Source organism: Propithecus coquereli, unplaced genomic scaffold, assembly GCF_000956105.1.
Source record: "Propithecus coquereli isolate 6110/MARCELLA unplaced genomic scaffold, Pcoq_1.0 Scaffold203, whole genome shotgun sequence".
NCBI lineage: Eukaryota > Metazoa > Chordata > Mammalia > Primates > Indriidae > Propithecus > Propithecus coquereli.
Window position 1 is genome coordinate 1,246,468 of NW_012145301.1, and position 22,052 is coordinate 1,268,519.

At 38.5% G+C, this 22,052-nt stretch overlaps 1 protein-coding gene across 1 annotated transcript in view; it reads left to right on the forward strand.

Annotated features, from left to right (window-relative positions):
- SNX25 (sorting nexin 25) overlaps positions 1-22,052 on the forward strand; it is a 93,535-nt gene that overhangs the window by 66,466 nt on the left and 5,017 nt on the right. Inside the window, exons 6-13 of the mRNA XM_012643987.1 lie at positions 7-69; positions 2,322-2,486; positions 6,775-6,906; positions 8,691-8,831; positions 11,071-11,184; positions 15,739-15,903; positions 17,760-17,877; positions 21,764-21,830. Of these exons, the coding sequence (XP_012499441.1) occupies positions 7-69; positions 2,322-2,486; positions 6,775-6,906; positions 8,691-8,831; positions 11,071-11,184; positions 15,739-15,903; positions 17,760-17,877; positions 21,764-21,830 (965 nt within the window). The remainder of the gene's footprint in view (positions 1-6; positions 70-2,321; positions 2,487-6,774; positions 6,907-8,690; positions 8,832-11,070; positions 11,185-15,738; positions 15,904-17,759; positions 17,878-21,763; positions 21,831-22,052) is intronic.

The window sequence follows — 22,052 nt, forward strand, 5'->3', positions numbered from 1 at the left end:
TATGAGAAATTAATGATGAAAGAGGAAGAAAAACATGCCTCACGGCTGACTCCCAATAAGGATGAAACGGTGAGTCACATTTAACTTTCTGTTCCCTTTTCAGTGGATAAGCTGGTGATGAGATGTGCTCATATTGTATGAGCCAAATTTGATGTACACCTTCATCTTTTAATATACAGGACTTTAAATCAAGTAAGAAGTAAACTTGAATTACTTTGCTGCTTCTTACGTACTTCTTTCTTCCCTTTTTTGTCCTTCTGACCTACTTGCTACCGCCTGCCAGCATTGAGTCAGAGACCTCCCGCCCTCTGTCTGTTTTAGACACACTCCTACTTTGACTCTCAAAAAGTGAGGTGGAAAGTCTGTGGGGTGGGATATTTGTGGCTTAGATCAGCTAAGAGAACCTGTAGGACAGTAATCCAGCCCCAGAATAGAGAAGGGGTGGAGGAAAAACGAGGCAAAAAAGGGAATGTGGGTGGAGTTATAAGAAATATTTTGAAGTTTAAAAAAATCAGACGCAATTAAAATGCTCTGAAAGAAACCTTGCTCAACCATACTTTAGTTTTCCTGTAGTATACTTGATCATTTTGGATAGCTCTAGTCGCCATCTGTCATTTACTATGAGTGGCTTATAAGAGCTTGTAAGATTTATGTGAAGAAAAACAAAGGTTTTTTAATCATCTTACATAGAAATGTTATAATTATCTTGGGTTTTTTCTTTCTGCCCAGTTCACTGTATCTCTAATCCTAAGGAATCAAGTACTTGCTCTTTTCATGGTATTAGAAGTCAGCTTGCAATCTCTGAACTATTGATTGTGTGATTTTCATTTAGACTTTTTAAAAAAAGTTTTGTGACTTGGTTTTTTACATGTAAAATCATTGAACTGTGATTGGTCCAAAAATCCCTACTTCTTGCATTGTATTTTTGATAGGTCACAGTTTGTTTTAACTGTGTTATCTCTCTACTTCAGAACTTAAAATGGTTAACAGTACAGCAAATGCTGTAAACGAGATTATTCAAATTAATAAAAACACCTATACCCAACAGATAAACTGAATAAGGACTTGAACTAACCATTGACTTGAGAGGTAACAGTAAGCAAACATGAAAAAATGTCTACCTTCCCCCAGGGTTCAAAGAAGGCTAATATATATTACTGAACTTTTGAGAACTCCTAACTCTTTGTTCAAATAATCTCTAGATATGGGAACTTCTGGAAACTTAGCCTAAGCAAATAATTATGGAAAAAAGGTTTACACATGATGGAGTTTGTTTTAGTACATCTGGGATAACAAAAAAACAGAATCAACCCCATAGCAAGAGCATCAATAGGAATATGCCTCAGTATATTATCAGTGCAGCAGAACACAATGCGGCCATAAAAACTATAATTTTTAAGACTATAATACCCTCAATACCCAGCAATATATATGAAAATGAATGCAAGGTATAGAATTATGTCCTTATGTATATACTTACAGACAAGTAGAAAGAACATACAAAAATGAAAACAGCTTGTTTTTTGTGACTATCAATACTTTATTTTTCTTTGAAAAAAAATCTAATGTTTGTTGCAATTGATAAAAATTAGAAGAAAAAATTCTGGAAGAAAGATTATATAAGGAGTAGACAAACCAGGAAATGTTTCTCAGCAGTTCTTTTCAGTGCCTTGCATACTGCTGCTGTTCTTGAATTTAATGAATATGCTGTTTGATAATCCAGATTTTTCCAAGTTCTTTGCAAATCTTAAGTCACTTTCAAATGCTAGCTATTTTACTTATAAAATAATCTACCTATTGATTTGTAAAATACATCTTCAAGAGAAGGACTGAAGAAAGTATATACTGAAAATACTCTTACTGGTGGGAATTTGGAAAGTTTTTTTTTAAAGGGACTTACATGAGTTTTATATTCTTAGGAGACTGGAAAGAAGCCAAATCTCGGTGTCTTTGTCAAAGATTAGGTATAGAATATTCAGGTGGAGTTGAGAAGATAACTCAGTTGCCTTCCCATGTTCCATGTAGATTTCCATGGATATACCAGTTGGGTAATTAATAATGGCATGGGATTTCCCCCCCCTTTCTTTAGGCTATTAAATATTTCCTTTTTTAGTGTAATTCTGGTTACCAGTTTTTTTGGTTCCAAATACTTTGATTTTTCTCTTTGCTGAGAAAAAGCTGTCTGCCTCTAAGCTTCCTATTTCGGTATTCTTTTCTTACTTTGGAACAGTGTATTGTAATGATACAGAATCTATACAGTAGGTAATGCTAAATTTTCTATCATTATAGGATAATGGTGATATGTGACTTTTTCCCCACAGGGTTCAGGATGTGAGGCTGGTGAGGAAACTGTAGATGAAGGTACCAGTCGGATTAATGAACAAGCCAGTTTTGCTGTAAACAAGCTACGAGAACTAAATGAGAAACTTGAATATAAAAGGCAAGCTCTAAATTCTATTCAAAATGCACCAAAACCTGACAAGAAGGTAACTTTTGCTTTCAAGGTTGTCTTTGAAAGTTTCCATTTGTCTAATTTTGTAGAAAAGTTTTCAGTTTCTGTTGAGAAGTGTCAGTTTCTTTAAAAATAATTTAACTGTGAGCAAGTTCCATTGTTTTTTTTTTTTTTTTTTGCTTCTAGAATGGAATTAGAAAGCATTTGTTTTTAATCTTTTATGATTTGGAGTTCTTTGTCAGTCATCCACTGGAACTCTGTGTTCCTTGCGTTAGGCTTGCCTGCAGCGCCTTTGGGGAATGGGGTTAAGCTTTCTCTTATGCTAAAGTCATTTCTGGAAGTGAGTTAAATTCTCAAGGACAATCTTTCGAAAAAAAATTTTTCTCTCAATTTCTACAAGTACAATTTAGAGAACCTCACAGAATTATGCAAGAAAGAAATTGTTTTTCTAAAAGCTAGCAGGATTTGAAAGTTTAAAAATGTAAAGATCATCTCACTAATTGGCATTTCTAAAACCCAAGCTGTGGTGTGGCTTTTTGCTTTGTGTTTATGCGTCCTTAGAGTTCAACGAAGAGGTGTCTCTAATAGAGATGTGGATGATGCTCTTGATCTGCCAAATTGGTCTCTTCTGGCACTTTCTGAATGTGTATTTGAGGGTTTCAAGCAGTCCAACAGGAAAGCAACTTTGAATAAAACAATTTCAGTGAGTCACAATTGGGTTTCCTGTGAACATGTCCCCAATCCTTTTAAACCATCTTTAGTACTTCTTTCATGGACATTCAGATGCTTATGTAGTAAGAGAATATTCCTGAAGCAAGATGTAAGGAAAATGATGTACTATGAGCCTATCAACAATTTATAGTTAAAATACCTATTCATTTGTAATCCAGTTATTGTCTAGTTAAACAAGTACGTTTTCTTTAAAAAAGAAAAAACAAAGAAAAAAGTTCTACAAAGGCATATGGTCTTTGTTAGTAGCAATCTTTTTACAGAATTGTGAAGGAAATGGAAGTTTAATGTTAAAGTCACTTTAATAATTGTTAGTCATACTCTGAAAACAAATAGCCAGGTTTCCTGGGTTGTCATAAGAAATAGGTTCACTCTCTCCATTATGTGGAGTCATTCCCGGTTAGTACACATAGAACTTGGGAGACCCACGGTCTCCGTAGGGACAAGAACAAGCATCTTTGAGATGATGAACAGAATTAGCTGGCATGGTAGATAATCAGTATCTGCAATATGGCATGTTCTTTAAGAACAGTTGTCTTGTTTATTCTGGATTCATCTTATAAACTAAAATGTTTTTATGGGTAACAGTATGAAAGACGAGCTACAGGATGTTCATTGAATTATTTTCTGTTTGGTTGAAAGACATCAGCCTCTCTTAAAAGAACTTATGATAATCATGGAATAAACATTTTGAGGTATAACTATGTGAAAGAATTCTCATTTAGAGAGATTCAGTGATACTGTGGCTTAATTTGACCACTAATCTCTGATCCACCTTTCCCATTAAATCAGATTGTTCACAGGCTGCTCAAGGGAGCACTCTGCTTCTGGCAGTTATATACAGAGCTCAGAGGACCCTAAGGCTATAAGGGAACTGATACTTCTCTCCAGAAGGAGACATCATCCTCCTTTTATGCCTTTTATTCATGTTGGTAAAAAGTTAATAATTAGTTAATTTTTTTAAAAACTTAAGATTGGTCATGAAAAGGTTTTGGTAATCTAGCAATGAAGACATACCCCCCCCCCCAATTTTGTAGTAGAAGGACTTTTCTGGATTAAATATCTAATTATTAATGAAATCATCTTCCCATGTATATATAGTGGTACAGACTTCTTCCCCTAAAAAAGGAAAGCCAGGGGCTTGATTGACCATCCTTCTTCTCTCACAAATCCTGCACCAGCAGCGAAATTAGCTACCAAATGTCAAGTTAGCCTTTTAGTTTGATTTCTTGAAATCTACTGCCCAGGTTTTATTTTTTTCTCTACAGAGATTTTTGTGAGTCTGGAGCAAATGGTCCAATTCTAGGTTAATGTTGGGAGTAAACCAATAACCATGAAGAATCTCAGTAACAGACATGTTGAGTAAATGTGCAATGCTGTGCTAGTCACTGTGAAAAATCAACGAAACAGAGTCTGATACCTGCCCTCAAGGAGCAGACATGTTGGTTGTGGAATTGAAACATACTCATATGAAAATAAAATATAATCACAGTCCTTATTGGTGATAAAACACAGGATGATGGCACAGATAAGGAGTGGTTCCTGTTAGGCTTTCTGGGGAAGGAAAAAGATGTTGTAGACTCCACGTTCAGAGACTTTTGGAGCAAAGCTGTTGTCCTCCTCAAACTACAAAGTTATATAACCCTATAGCTTTTCTCACAAAAAGAAATCCAAGGAGATGGTGAGCGTAGCATTTTAAAAAAATTATTTCTTTTTAAAAATTGTGATAAATATACATAACAAAATTTACCATTTAGCTATTTTTAAGTGTACAGTTCAGTGGCATTAAGTACATTCACATTCTTTTGCAACCATAAGCACCATCCATCACCAGAACTTTCATCATCATGAAAAACTGAAACTCTGTACCCATTAAGCAGTAGTTCCCTATTGCCCCCTCCCCAGCCCCTGGCAGCCACCATTCTGCTTTCTGTCTCTATGACTTTAACTATTCCAAGTACCTCATATGAGTGGAACCATGCAGTATTTGTTCTTTTGTGACTGGCTTATTTCATTTGATGTCTTCAAGGTTCATCCCTATTGTAGCATGTGTTGGAATTTCATTCCTTTTTAAGGCTAATATTTCGTTCCATGTGCATACCACATTTTGTTTTGTTTACCGTTCATCCATCAATAGACACTTGATTTGCTTCCACCTTTTGGCTGTTGTGAATAATGCTGCATGAATGTGGATGTACAGATATCTCTTAGAGATCCTGCTTCCAATTCTTTTAGGTATATACCCAGAAGTAGATTGCTGGGTCACATGGTAATTTTTTTTTTTTAATTTTCTGAGGAACCATCATACTGTTTACCACAATGTCTGCACCATTTTACATTCCCACTAACAGTGCGCAAGTGTTCCAGTATCTTCATATCCTCACCAAAACTCACTTTCTTTTTTTTCAAATAGCAGTCATCCTAATGGGTGTGTTCTGATATTCATTTCTCTAATGATTATTGATGTTGAGCATCTTTTCATGTGCTTATTAGCTAGTCATGTATCCTCTTTGGAGAAATGTCTATTCAAGTTCTTGGCCCAGTTTTTAATTGGGTCTTTTGTTGTTGAATTTTAGGAGTTCTCTTTGTACTGTGGCTATTAAACCTCTATCAGATGTGTGATTTGCAAATATTAATATTTTCTTCTATTTTGTGGTTTTGCCTTTTTACTGTGTTGATAGTGTTCTTTGGTGCATAAAGTTTTAAATTTTGGTGAAGACCCGTTTGTCTATTTCTTCTTTTGTTGCTTAGAAATCCAATAGCCAAATCCAAAGTCATGAAGCCTTCTCCCATGTTTTCTTCCAAGAGTTTTATAGTTTTTAGCTCTTATGTTTAGATCTTTAATTCATTTTTAACTCATTGTTGTGTATGGTGTTAGGTAAGGGTCCAACTTCATTCTCTTGCATGTGGATATCCAGTTTTCCCAGCACCATTTGTTGAGAAGACTGTCCTTTCCCCATTGAATGGTCTTGGCACCCTTGTTGAAAAATCTTTTGACCATATATATGAGATTTTATTTCTGGGCTATATTCCATTGATCTATGTCTTTCTGTATGCTGGTACCACACTGTTTTGATTACTATACCTTTGTGGTAGTTTTTGAAATCAGGAAATGTGAGCCCTCCAATTTTGTTCTTTTTCAAAACTATTTTGGCTATTTGGGATCCCTTGGGACTCTGTATGAATTTTAGGATAGATTTTTCTATCTCTGCAAAAAATGCCACTGAAATTCTGATAAGGATTTCGTTGAACCTGTAGATTGCTTTGGGTACTATTGACATCTTAACAATAGTAAGTCTTCTAATCTATGAACTTGGTTGTCCTTACAAATATTTGTCATCTTTAATTTCTTTCATCAATGTTTTATAGTTTTTATTATAGAAATATTTTATTATAGAAATCCCTAAGTATTTTATTCTTTTTGATGCTATCGTAAATAGAATTGCTTTCTTAATTTCCTTTTTGGATTGTTCATTGTTAGTGTATAGAAACACAACTGATTTTCGTGTGTTGATTTTGTATCCTGCTACTTTGCTGAATTGCATAGCATTGTAAGTGTTTTCATAATTCCCAGGATGTTTTTCCTGTGGCAGATTGTTTCCAAGTTGAAGGATGAAATAATTCTAATAGAGAAAGAACGCACAGACCTTCAGCTGCACATGGCAAGAACAGATTGGTGGTGCGAAAACCTAGGCATGTGGAAAGCGTCCATCACCAGTGGAGAGGTAGGTTTGACTGCTTTTCCTCCCAATTTATTTTAAAAGTTTGAGTTTGTAAGATAAAATTTTATCCTGGAGAATTAAGATTGAGTATAGAAATTTAAACTCATTCTTTTAGACCACACTTGTCCTATCGGCCATCCCCCATGTTTTCACTCCAGTTCGCCCATGACTGGGAGCTATACTAGGCTGCTTGGTAGATCTGATCTCACTCCACTTCAGACAGGTAGTTATCCTTCTTCACCAGAATTGTAAACAACTTTTGTATAGGAACATTTAATATTCTTGAATTACCAATATATTTTTCCATTGAGAGCTGGAATAAAATGAAAAGTGCTTTTTGAAACTTGGAGATGAAAGATTGAAAATTTAAGTGCATGTGATTGTTCCATCCTGCTGACTTCAATTGCTTAAATCTCAGTAGCTCTAAAAGCTTTAATAACAAATATTTTTCCTTTGAATTATTTTGCTATTCTTTGAGGGATGTGGGATAAGTTTGCAGAATATACTGTATCCCTTTTCATTTGTCTATAAAAATGATTTCATTTAGGAGGGAAGGTGGGGAGGGGGGGAATACATACCCTCATGAGGCACTTTGCCCTGGAAGTCACTTGTTATTCATGAGCTTGCTGTGGTATCTTGGTCACTGAAAAGATAACGGAAATGTAAACAGAGGTGTCACATGCCTGCCAGAGCTCACAGAGCAATACCACAGAGGATTGTGTGGAAGATGCGTTTTCATCGAGCCAGACTCCTGAATTGTGGCCCTGGCTGACTCTCTGGAAGTGAGGTCCTAGGAAAGTTACCCTGTCTCTGCCTCTCCTTCCCATTGTTATAGTGGAATAATATTCCTGCCTCACAGGGCTTGTCAGGGGCTCAGTAAATCTTGCATCTTTTCTTTGCTTTTTGTATTGAATTTTTCTCTGTAGTTGATTTATGATACTAATTCAAGCTCAAATTCAATGTATTTTCTGTTTGTTTTTTCACTTATCTATTTATGTTAATGGTGGCCTATTCTGAATTGTGTGTGTGTGTACACGTGTATGTGTGTATGTGAATTGTCTAAGTTGGGAGGTAAAGAAAATTGTGTCTCTCAATGTAAAATTTCATGAGAATAGAAATCATGGTTTGATGAATCCTGAAATTAAACTGAGGAAGCTCTCACAGGTGCATCTGATACCTGTTTGCTTGCTGCTAATTTGTTTTTTCAGGGAAACACAGGATGTAAAGTCTGTGATATCAGTTTTTGCTGTTTAACAAATTTCATGGCTTAAAACAACACCCCTTTATTAGTTCACACCTCTGTAGGTCAGAAGTCCAGTACAGGATGGCTGGGTTCTCTGCTTATTGTATCTCAAGGCTGACATCAGTATGTTGGCCAGGCTGAGTTCTTGTCTGGAGACTTTGAGGAAAATCCACTTCCAAGCTTATTCAGGTTATTGACAGAATTTAGTTCCTTGTGGTTGTAGAACCGAATTCTCTATATTCTTTCTGGCCTCCTTCTTGGGCTTTGAATCTTTCTGACTTCCTTTTCTAATACTAAACAACAGAAACTCTCTGCTTTTAGGTTAGGCTCACCTGGATAATCCCCTTATTTTAAGGTCTGCTGTGCTGTATAACATAACCGAATTGTGAGAGTAAAAGTCATCATAGTCACATTTCCAAGGATTATACAGGGCACCAGACAGGGTGCACCAGGGGGAGGGAAATCTCATCAGGGGACTGTTAAAAACCTTCCTGGCGCATCCATACTTTTTGTCATTGTTGATTTTCATCTTTTGTTTTTCAAGATTACAGAAGAGAGTGGTGAGCAAATGCCATGTTACTTTGTCATGGTAAGCCTACAAGAAGTTGGAGGAGTTGAAACTAAGAATTGGACAGTCCCAAGAAGACTCAGTGAGTTTCAGAATTTACACCGGAAACTTAGTGAGGTATGAATACTCATGAGGTAGAATCTTTGTGACAGGATTCTAGAATTACTGAGCAAGAAGAGATTCAAGAGCTCATTTCAATTTTTACATGTGAGGAAACTGATTAATTTTTCTCCTTTCCTGTTGATACTAGCAAAGTGGCATTTTCAGCCTGACATTTGGAAATTTATTCATAGATCGGACCATCTAGTCTAGTCTGTGTCTGTCAGAACATGTAATTGTATGATTTTCATTGTAAATTACCATAGAACCGCAGAGCTGGAAGAGACCTAGGTATCATCTGGGCCAGTGGTTTTGAAGCTGCCAGCTGTGACTCATAAAGGGGTAGTGAAATCAATCATGAGTTACAACAATAGAAAGAGAACAGAATATATTAGATTTCATCACATATACTAAGGGAGGCAGCAAAGTCTGGTGGTTGAAAGCACAATCTCTAAAGCCAGACTGCTCGGCTTTGAATCTTACCTCTACCATTTATAACTGTATGACCTGGGAGGTGACACTCAGTCTCTTTGTGCCTCTTCATCAGTGAAGTACAAATATTAATAGCACCTACCTCACGGAGTTGTTGTAAAGATTAAGGTCTAATATACAAAACATTTAGAATGTGTGGCACATAGTAACCATTGTGGTTTTTGTTAGTAGTAGCGGTAATGAGCATTGTTTCATAGAGTATTTTTTTGGTTTTGTATATTTATATGTATATATGTGTGTGCATTATGGGTTGCACACATGCATTTCCTACTGTGGGTTTTAGTTTAAAATGTTTGAAATCCACAGTGTAGGTCATTTATTTGATAGATGAAGGAAACTGATCCCAAAGCGTAACTGACTTATCACAGGATGTATACATAGGGGCCAAGTTAGGATTAGAATCTGACTTTTTATTATTCTTCCCACTTTTCCTCAGTAACTGCATCTTCTTTAATTCTCCTACTGGGGGTAACTGCCCTTTACCTCAGCAATGAAAAAGTCTTCAATCATTTCTACTTTAATTTAGGTCCATTTTTCTCTTTCTCAGAATGAACTGACACTGGTCTAACCCTATGATCACCTCTCAGACCCCTCTTTTGCAGATGAAATGTGTCTCCTTTAACCTTGTCTCCTAGGGTGATTTTTAATCACTAAGGGATGATGGCCAAAACCAAATGTCATGCACACTGTAGCATTTCTCAGATGGACTCTGGTCCACCCCAGCAGTGTGGAAAGCAAAATGTTTATCTCAATGTGACAATGCCTTTTTCCCAAAAGTTTTGAGTAAAATTGACACTACAGAAACCTGTGTTTGCCTTGTGATAAGCCATTGTGGAACCAAAGTTTAGTATTGGTCAAGTTGCAGATAAAAACAGAAGGAGGAAAAGGAATTTAGGGATGATTTTGAAATAAAACGTACTCGGAAAATAAGAGGTACTTAGAAAATCAAAACAATCACACTGACGCATTAGAAGAAACAAACACAAAAGCCCATGTGTATCCTCATTGTCATCTTTCCTCCTCCATGGATTGATGGCCAGACTCTTCTCTTACCGTTGCTATTAATATTTCCTACACTTTGAGTTTTCCTGTTGTGAGAACGCTTCCTGCTGATAACTGTGACAGGAAGCACCTTTTTGGGTCCCCAGTGATTGTAATCTTCCCTTCCAAATCTCACTGCCTGTTTCACTTCTCTAGAATTTTATAGAGCTGTTGTTAAGGATGAAATAACACATGCCCTGCTTCTAGCAGTGTCTGGCAGAATGTAGGATTTAACCCACAAAGGACAGTCTATTATTAATATATTTTATTATTATTAATATATTTACATTCTACAATTTGCTATTGAAAGGCAATAATAGAGCTACAACCCAAGGTTTCTTTCTTTCCATTGTTTTGTTTAACTTTTTACAGACATGTTGTAAACACAACACGTTCTAATAGAAATATTCTCTGTGAGTGGGTTTCTAGATCTAGCACACTGTGCTACTGTGCAGGTTGTACAAATCCGTCTCGTCAGCCCAGCTTCATTATTTCTCGGCTTCCGGGTATCTGCAGGTCTGGGAATGAGCTTTAACTTTCTCCACCAAAGATCCCATTCCCCCAGATTCTTTCAGCCTGATTAGAACAGGTCGCTTTTCAAGGTCCTAAATCTCAGGGGAACATGTACAGGAGGAAGATATTTGGTTTGTTCTAAATACAATTCTCAATCTTTAAGATTAAAATGTAATTTCAAAATACTAATGTTTAATTTTTTCCCCCACAGTGTGTCCCTTCTTTAAAAAAAGTCCAGTTGCCTTCTCTTAGCAAGCTGCCTTTCAAATCAATAGATCAAAAGTTTATGGAAAAGTCAAAGAATCAATTAAATAAGTTTTTACAGGTAAGCAAGTGAAAAGTTTTGGATGTGAGAGGGAAAATTGGTTATTTGGGGTTAAACTGTCATCAGTCTAAGAGTTTACTAGTTTGCTTTTTGCTCTCACAAGCCATGCCAGATCCTAAAACTATCTTTGGTCTTTTTTGTTAATTCAAGTATAATATACATTAAAAAAGTTACACATACGTGTACAACTGTCTTCGTTTTCACAAACTGACCAGCCCCATGTAACTAGCACCCAGTCCGAGGAAGTGACTGTCTCCAGCACCTCCGGCTCCTCCCCATCATTGCTGCCCCAAAGGCAGCTCCTGCCCCAACTCCCGAAAACATAGACTAGTGCCTGGTTTCGAACTTCCTGTGAATGGAACCATGCAGTGCGGATTCCTCTGTGTCTAACTTCTTTCACTCAACATTATGTCCGTGAGATTCATCCATGGTGTTGTCTTAGTTGTAGATCATTCATTTTCATTGCCGTATAAGTTTTTCATTGTGTGAATACGCTCTAGTCTATTCATTCTGTTGTTGATGGGCATTTGGCTAGTTTCCAGTTGGAGGCTCTTACAAAGAGTGCTTCTGTAGACTTCCAGTACTCGTTTTTTGGTGAATATATATGTTGGAAAATACCTAGGGAATCAGGATTTTTCAGTTTTTCAACATGATTTTAGCAATTTTTATGCTCTCACCAGCAGTGTGTAGGGGTTCTGATGGCTCCACATCCTCATTAACACTTTTTTTTTTGCCTTTTTCTTCTAGCCATCTGGTGGGTATGTAGTGGTATCTCATTGTGGTTTTAATTTGCATTTCCCTGATGACTGATGAAGTTGAGTACCATCACGTATGTTTATTGGCCATTTGGATAGTTTTTTCTTTTTGTGAATATCTGTTAAAATTGTGTGTACTATTAGCTTGCCTCTCTTTTCTATATTGCTTTGTAGAAGTTTTAGGTTTTGGACACAAGTTCCTTGTCAGACCACATGTGCCGTCAATATCTTCTCTTTTTTTGTGGATTGCATTTTCACTCTTTTCATGATTTCTTTTAATGAATAGAAGTTCCCAATTTTAATTTAGCACAATTTATCAATTTTTTCTTTTATTGTTAATGCCTTTTGTGCCTGTTAAGAAGTCTTTGCCTATTCCAAGGCCCTGAAGATAAATTTCATGTAAACACTTTGTTGTTTTCCATCAGTCTGTTTTTCAATAATAAGGCAAGATAACAGTATGTTCTCTCAACAGCAACCACTGTTTATTTTTTCCTTAGCTGCACCATCTGTGTCCAGAGTATATAGCTGTTACTTAAACTAAGGACCATAGAGCCCTAAAATTCTTAGAGGCATGGATCTGTGCTCCATAAAACATGTTTTTCCCTATGCATTAGTAGCTAGAAGTTGTAAGACTTTCTTTTATATGCTTTGCATATTTTTATCATTTTAATTTTTTTATTTTTTAGTTGGCACATTGTAATTGTACATATTTATGCAGTACAATTTCATGTTTTGATACATGTATGTTACATAACGATCAAGTCAGAGTAGTTAGCCTATCCATCATCACCTCATGCATATATCATTTCTTTGTGGTGAGAACATTCAAAAACCTCTCTTCTAGCAATTTTGTAATATGCCGTACCTTACTGTCAACCATAGTCACCCTACTGTGCAGCAGGACACCAGAACTTATTCCTGCTGTCTAACTGTAACTTTGTACCCATTGAACAGCTTTTCCCATTCTCCCCTCTGTAGTCTGTGGTAACCACTGTTCTACTTTCTGTTTCTATATCAACTTCTTTTTTTGGATTCCGCAGATAAGTGAGATCATGCTATATTTGTCTTTCTGTGTGTGGTTTATTTCACTTAATACAGTGTTCCCCAGGTTGATCCTGTTGTCACAAATGACAGGATTTTATTCTTTTTTATGGGTGAATAGTATTCCATTGTGTATATGTAACAGGTTTTCTTTATCCATTCATCCATTGTTGGACACTTAGGTTGATTCTGTAATATTAATGTATCTTGGCTATTGTATAAATAGTGCTGTAATAAGCATGGGAGTGCGGGTATTTCTTTGACATACTGATTTCATTTCCTTATATACCCAGTAGTGAAATTGTTGGATCATGTGGTAGTTATGTTTTTAATTTTTTTGAGGGACCTCCATATTATTTTCCATAATGGCTGTACTAATTTACAGTTCCATGAACAGTAAGTGTTGCCTTTTCTTCACATCCTTGCCAACACTTGGTTTTCTTTTGTCTTTTCTATATTATTCATTCTAACTGGATATATGCTCTTACTGGGTGGTTGGGGATGGAAATGGGTTAGTGAGTTCTGCTGTTGTGCCAAGAGAAGCATGCATGCTGGCATACTGCTGGTAGGTAGTGTGAGTATGGCTCAGGGCAAGAATAATCTGCAGCTAAACCAGATGACAGTGGTCTCAAGTGGTCATTTGCCTTCTAGTTAAAAGAAGTTTAAGTCAGGAAATAATATTTCAATTATTTTTCATTTCCTCAAAGACTTTATTTGAAAGTGCTAACTATTCAGTATATTTAGGTAAGGCCACACAGCAGACTGTATTGTCAAATATATCATCCCACAAACTGCAGACAGGAAAAGTAAAATGCAAAATCGTTAGTCTAAAAGGCAGATTTATTAGGTCCCCAGGATGTTCCAGAAAAAAACAATTCCATTGAGTGTATGTTTACTTGAATGCTTAAATATGAGCTATGGTGCCCTATCAAGGCATACTAATAAGACAGACATTAATCATCTAGCTGGTCATTGCTGTTCATGCTGTCATGTTCGTCTAGTTTCATGCCTACACACTATCTTCCCCATCCCTCCCACACACATCCACTTGTTCCAGCCATGCTGGGTTTCCTTCGACAGGCGCTCCACCCCACTTCTGGGCATGCGTATGCTGTTTATGCTTCTTGGAGTGCCACATTTTTCTCTGGCTCCACGGAGTAGCTGTCTTAGATCTTCACCAGACTAGCATAGCAAGCATGTTTGAGAGGTGAGGGAGTTCAGGATAGGGAGTGGGATTCTGTTCTCAGAAAGCTTGTAAGTGATAAAATCCAGATTTAATCACTACCTTGCCTGCAGACATAGTCTTTGATCACATTTCTAACATCATTTTCTACGTACTTAATTTTGCTTTCCTTCATAATTGTATGTAATTAAGCCCAAAGATTTATCACTCTTAGTGATTTCCTTATTTATATTGATTGTATTAAATTTGAGACTTACCATTAGTATCATATCCTACCATTTTATAAAATAATGTTGAGTGTAGATTAGCTAAAGGAAATCAAGACATGGGGGAGAATATCTCATTCCTCCCAATCTACCCTCACATATAAGTTGAACTGACCATTCAGTACTCTGAAAAAGGAATAAAGGCCTGTCTGCGGGGTGCAGGGAAGGGAAGGCAGTGGTGGCACTAACTGGCCATTCCTCTTAAGCTCCTTCCCTGTGTCCAAGCAGGACCTGTGCATTGTCAGGGGCCAGCCTTCTGCAGGGTGCACGAAGCTCGCAACTGCTGGGATGCTGGTGGTGCCCCTGGGACTCCTTGTCTCCAGTGTGGTACTGTTGGGCCCTTCCAAAGGTGCTTATTCTCAGGAAGGTCATAGGGTCTGTCAGGTCATTTGCTATCTGAACAAATAGGATGTGACCTTTGTGGACCAGCTGCTCTGGGACCAGACCTGAACCTCCACTTCTAGTCCAGCTTCTGTCATTAGAAGCATAGTTGGCTTCTAGTGTTCCACAGGGGTTACATCATAAACGGGCAGTAGTTCCCTTTGGTTTATTTATTCCTTTACCCTATATCTTATAATACTAGAGACTTAAATGTTCTGTGGTCACATTGTTAATTTTACTGTCTTATCATAGCACTTGCTTGTACATAAACTTGATTTATGTTCTGCTCTCCTCTCCCCTAAGGCCTGATAAGTACATATAGAACTTTAGGAAATTGCCAGCTTAAGGGCCAATAAAAACAGTTGTATAGTTACATAAACAAGCACTGCTTGGAAGGTGGCAGTGTAGTGTAATGAAACTGTTGCTTGGCAGGCAGTGCCACCATGTAATAAGTCAAAGTTCTTTTTTTTAGCCAATGTACAAAGTCTGATCATAGCCGTAAAATGGCAATTTAGTGGTATCCTTGTGTAATTTGCAAAAATTTAAATTGTTCAAACACAGATGGGTGAAAGTTGTCTTGCAAAGGTGGTAGCACCTGGAATCTGTGAGTTGTACGCAAAGTAAGACTGTTTTTTTGCACCAAGTGGTATAAAGTGGAGTGAGTTCTACCTGCACAGGGTCCCCCATGAGCAGAGTGATTAGGGCACTACCAGTTAACCTGGAGAGTACTATTTGCTGTTAAGATCGTTGAGAATTGATCCAGTACATTTCATTTCATGGGGAGAAGGAAGTGGTTTGGGGTTCAGAAATATGATGTAAATAAATTTGTGATACAATCAATTCTGCCTTGTTTGCCTTTACTCGTAGTAGCTCCCAGCAGCACAGAGCGTTTCCTGTATAGGAGCAATTCATCCTCTTTCTTCCACAGAATCTGCTTTCAGATGAAAGACTGTGTCAGAGCGAAGCACTTTATGCCTTTTTGAGCCCTTCTCCTGACTACCTCAAGGTTATTGACGTGCAGGGGAAAAAAACCACTTTTTCATTATCTTCATTTTTGGAAAGACTTCCTCGTGACTTCTTCTCCCACCAGGAGGTGAGCCGTCTAAAGGTTGTACCGTTTTCATAGCATATGTAAGCAGATATCTTTTTGAAGGCTGTTTGGAGTAACAGATGCTTGTTGGGCACATGCTGCTAATGGGGGGAAAGCAAATACATCCATTTTTAGTTACTGTCGCTGTCATATTTTGGGGCACCGACTTGTCCTCCCCTGCAAGAGGAGGAGTTAAGATACAGAAATGGAAAGACGAATAAGAAGGTGGGTGAGATGTGGATGGGAAGCCCTGTAGGAGCCACTCCACATGAGGTGGAGGCGCCAGGCCCGCCACGGGAGGGACAGGAGGGCCGTCGCGGTGGAGGAGCTGGACTGCCAGAAGGGTTCAGGAGAGGAGGGCGTAGGTCATTGGTCCAGAGTCGGGGGTTCTGCAGTGCTCTAGTGCAAGAGAAGGGAAAGGGCAGAAGGGAGGAGCAAGGTTCATGCCAGGCTGGGGAGTTTAGACTGTCTTCTCAGGAAATGGAGAACTGTGGACTATTTTGAAGGAAGACGAATAAGGCAGTGATATGTAGGAGTAAAGGAATGAATAGAGAGAGACTGTAGACATTTTGATCTCATGTTCTAGACCTCAGGCTTCCTCCAGAGTAGGCTCTCAACTCACATGTAGGCCACGGAGGCCCCTGTCTGGGTCTCTAGCCAATTGCACAAGACTGTCTCTGAAATGTGGCTTCTCCTTAGCCTATTGCCAGATGCCACTGCCTCTTCATCAGGACTGGCTCAGTGAGTGTGGGCAGAGGAACTGGTGATGAAAAGGAGTATGCTACTCTCCCACATTCTGAGCCAGGAGCAGTCGGTGCATACTGCAAGCCCACACCTCTGCTCAGGTCCACGTGCAAACCTGCTTCCCCCCAAGCTTCTCTCCCACCGCTGCCCTTCATGTTTGTCTACACTTGGCTGGCTTACCTCTGTCACCTCCCTTTTATTCTCGAACCCTGGAGAGTTTACATGTGGCTCGGTCACTCTGTGAAATGGCTCTCTGAAGTGGAGTGCCAGGGGTTTCCTCTTAGTCTTGACTTTTCTCAGCCTCTTTGGGCATTTGATGTTGCTGGACTTCTGTGAAGCTGTAGATTTTCAGGGAACTCCTCCTGTCTCTGTGACTTCTCAGTCGTTTCCCTGCTCACCTGATGCAGGTGTCTCCCAGAGTCCTGCCGTTAGCCCTCTGCTTGGGCCCACACTTCAGTTTTGCCTCTGTGCAGACGTTAGAATGCACTTCCTCGCTGGTCCTTCCACCACCTGAGGTTTGCACCTCTCTGACGGCATTTCGTCCTTCCTTGTGGAAACAGCGACTTGTGTGTGTACCTGTCAGTCCCTGAGAAGACTGTGGGCGCTGAACGTCTGGATCCATGTCACACTCATTAGCACCAGCCTGGTGCCCGGCACAGAAGGAGTTTTGAACTGAAACTTGCTGATATGCACATCAGGAAATGAGACTAGCTGAAGTACAGAATACAAGCTTGAATCAGAGCTTTAAAAATAACTAAATTACTTTAAAATGTGCATGTTTAAAAAACAACAGTGAATTTAAAATTATTTAAGTTAAAAGTCTTACTTTCAAAACTCAAAATGGTTAGAACACTATTAATACAGTGACAGAGGTTTTTTAAAATTAGCTTATGTTTTAAACCTGGAGTAAAGCTTTGGAGTCAAGCTTTTCCCTGAGGTTAGATTCATTCTGTCCTTCATATTGAAAATAGATAGATTTCTGTATGAAAGTTGAAGGATTATGTAAAGTTAAAATATGAGCAAATAGTTTGGAATTTACACTTGAAGAAGGAGAGTAGCTCTACCAGTTTTCTTGGATATGTAATCTGCTTCCTATGACTTTGCTGTATCCCCAGGAGGAGATAGAGGAGGACAGTGACCTGTCAGATTATGGTGATGATGTGGATGGGAAGAAAGACGCCTTGGCTGAACCATGTTTCATGTTGATTGGGGAGATTTTTGAGCTTCGAGGAAGTAAGCCTCTTTGCTATTACTTAGTGGTACTTGCTAGTTAAGTGGTACATACACCCGTGCGCACACACATTTAATGCCCCTTCCTGAAGTGCATCAGCCATGTATATATATTCATGCATTCATTCATTCAACAAATAGTTTGAAGAGCCAGGCACATAGTATGCTGGGCATACAACCTCAAGACAGATAACATCTCTGCACTCTTGGAACTTAGGGTCCCAGTTTACCCTGCACCATGTTCCTCTGAAATCAGAAAGATAGAGTGCTTTGAATTTCTTTTTGTGTTATTTGGCATAGCTTTGTTGCCTTATCACCAAGAGTTATACAAACAATTATTTTGCATAGCAGAGGAAAAAGTCTATTGTTAAAGGTGAGGTTGTGTTGCTAGGATAGTATTATGGCCAGGGATGCAGGAATGCCTCAACCCTATTTTTCAACTATCTTTCTTCCTCTAGAGCAGTGGTTCTCAGTGGAGGGACGGAGGGAGAGACATTTGGTAGTATCTGGAGACATTTTTGGTTGCCACAACTTGGGGTGAGGGTGGGCTGCTGGCATCTAGTGGGTACAGACTAGGGATGCTGCTAAACATTCTAAACACACAGGACAGCCCCCACCACAGAGTTATCCTGCCCAAAGGCAGTAACACTGAGTTGAGAAATCCTTCCCTCGTAATTCCTGAAGGAGATGTACTTAGAAGAAACAATTGCAAAATAGGGATCAAAAATACCATTTTATTAAGAGCTGTTCAAGTGCCCATCCCCCAGAGCAGTGCTTTGGCGAAAGGTAAACTGGACTACATAGCTTATGCTTTTTTTTTTTTTTCTTTTTCAAAGACTAGTCAAGTGTAGCCATGGGAGTAGAGAAGGAACAAAGAAATCTGTAACTGGTAGTGATCAATTAGTTGTAAACACCACTGCACTTGGACCAGCCAACGCAGATTGGTCTTGAGTCTTGCACAGGACTTACTACTCTCTGCCCACACCTTCACAACCCCCCGGCACTCTAAATCACGAGACCAGTTTATTTGGTCTGACCTAGAGCCTCGGTACTAGGTAGAGATATGGCAGGTGCCTACAGGCACACCTAACCACCTAAAAGAGGAAGCAAATGAGAAGAGCAAGAGTGTGTAGGGCACAGTAATGCCACCAGCCAGTGAAATGTTGCCCCATGAATGTCCTGGGCTTTATCCACTCAGATCAGCATCTTTTCCCTTGAGACAAAGGAGATAGGCTAAGAGTGGGTCTTACATAGGAAATGGGGCTGTACATCCTTCTCACTTATATCCCTGAACGTGTCACTTCAAGGATTATTAGAACTATTTAGATGAAAAAATTTCAAGTACTATTTTAAACTTGAACATGTCTTATGTATCTTTTAATCCTTAGTATCTACTGTAATGCCTGATCAATAAAATTCCTGGATGGATACACTGATGAGTGCGAATAGGCAAGAAAATTTTAAGTGACAGAATGAATTTTCTTAGGTTATTGAACTTTTTCTCCTCCTGAATCAAATCCAGGAGAGTATATAATGTCAATCAGTAAATACTTTCGGAGCCTTTGTTTTAGATGCACTTCTGTAAGGAAACAAAAATATATCAAGATATAGATTTTGCTTTTAGTGAATTTATAGTAAAAGGGGTCCAAAAATGTGCTTCACATTAAACAACAGACAAAATTAAATTCTGAACTGCAGGCAGAGATTTATATAAAAGGATGTTCATTTTTATCATAATTACAATAATGAAAAGTTAGAACTAAGATAAACTTTAGAAATAGGAGAGAGTTAGATTATTTAGGAAACAATCCATATGATGGAATATTATCCAGATACGAAAAGTCCTTTCAGATGAAAAAGCTGTAGTGTTTCAATATTTTGGAAACTTTGATATATACTGATGTTTACCTTGATTCAGTATAGGCAGAAAAAGCAGTACTCCACCAAAGTCTGACTCTTCCTTAGTGAAATCTGGGCTGTTAAATCATGAATCCTCCCAGTTTCCCACAGAGTTGAGGAAGAATGAGGAAGCGCTATCCCACCCTTTGTCATTTTGTTCCTTGTGATTGATGCAAGGAGCTAAAGAGACGTGGTAGACATATCAGAGCTAGTCACGGCTGGAGCGGGGCTCGTAACCCTGTCTTTGCAGTGTGCACTTCCTCCATCGGATGCCTGCTCAGAGCATATCTGGTTTTGCTAGTAACATTTCAGAGAGGAATAAATAGAGCATCATTTATAATGAGATGTGGTATATTTGCCATCAGCAGAATCCTAGTGCTGCTGCAGCTGCTTCTGTAGCTTTGAACAAATGAGCCTTCGGAAGGAGTAATGGGGCTGTTTTGGGGGGTTGGGGATGGGGAAAGGATAGGAAAAAGTAGTAGAGTAAGGGGCTGTCGTGATGGGAGAGGATATGGAGCAAAATCTATTTGGTTTCTGCTCTAGTTCGGTATACAAAAAAGGGACCAGTAATATAGCACCCCCCACCCCCGCTTTTTTTTTTTAATATGCACTTGGCTTATAGGCATTCTTCCTGGAGTTGCATTTGTCCTCAGATCCTTTGGGTATGAACTACCTCCCTCCTGCCCTAGAAAGGCAGAGTGACGTTATTATCACTGACAGACATGCTCATCCCAGCCTAAATATCAGCCTAAAATGAACAAGTCTGCATGCTTGGCAGCATTCCAGCAAATTCCATCAAAAAGTTTAAGGCATTTTTGAAGTATGGTTCTGACTCCAAAACTTTACTTTACCTGAGGGATTAATGCTACTTTAACTTGATATTTTGACCTATTTAAAAAGTTAGAAATGACTTTAGAATGTTTTAAAGTCTAGTAGTACCAAGTGTGTGTTGATAGTTGATTTTTATTTGTGTGGCTGCCCTTGTACAGAGACGTTTGTGAATTTGCTCCTTCAGATTTTCTTACTGGGTGCAGGAGCCTTGAACTCTAGGCTCCATTATAGCCGAGTCTGAATTTCTCATTTCTTCTTGTGTCAGTAACCAAACATTTCAATGGATGGAGGTGGATATATAAATGAAAAAATTGGTTTAGATTCCAATTTCCAGACCTAAAATATCATCACAGCATTTCTTTGCCTTCTTTTAGCTTATTTGTGTTCATATTCTATAACAATGGCTCTATGTTAACAATAAAAGTTTATATCTGTAGAACCCTTCACGATGATTTTCACACACAAAAGGACCCAGAGAGCAAAGAAAAGCATATGTTAATACTGTCCTTTTCCAGGTGAGGAAACTGAGGTTCAGAGAAAGCGATCTGTGCCCAGCAGCTCTAGGAGGTGACACAGGAGATTGCTCAAGTCATATCTCATTCAGGTTCCTGGCTCTTTGCAGTTCATCTTTCCTCCCCCAAACACATTACATATATACAAATACAGGATGATCTACAAACTACCATTCAAATGGGGGCAGTTAGACTCGTGAATTCATTTATATTTCAAAATATTTTTCAACATTTGACTACAGATGTTTCTCATTCAGAGTAGTATGTTCGAAAATTGGGTTCAGCAAGCCAGACAGAAATCTAAAATAGGAATTATGCTGTCTGCTAGTGGAAAACAGACATGTTGTCAGTAGCCCAGGGACATACGAAATGAGGTATCATTTGCACTTGCCAGCTCAGCTGTTGTTTAGGCATTGAAAAGCTGTACAAACTCTTTGGTTTCATATCATCAGTTGCTTAGCTGAAAATAAGAGTTTTCCGGAGAGGACGTTTGCTAACCTGGATGTGAATTCTGCAGATACCACAGCCTTGACTCGATGTCAGGACTCAGATTGCGTTAAGTGGTGGGATTTAAGCTTTGTACCGCTATGAAAATGTCATAATTATGAAATCTTTGATAAAAAGTTTTCCTCTGATTTATATTTTAGTGTTTAAATGGGTGAGAAGAACATTAATTGCCCTCGTTCAGGTCACTTTTGGAAGAACCATCAACAAGTGAGTTGTCCAAAATTAATATTTGGATCAATGCCCTGCTCTCTACCTTAATAGTCAAATTACTTTATGGTAAAATAGCCAGTGGTTTTACTGACAGCATTTTATTTCCTCTTACTTTTTGCTTCTCATGTGAGTCTAAGATTGGATAGGGAAGCAGATTTCTGAAAGACCCTCTCCCACAGAATAGACGGTGAATTAGATGAAAGCATCAGCTAGCCCCAG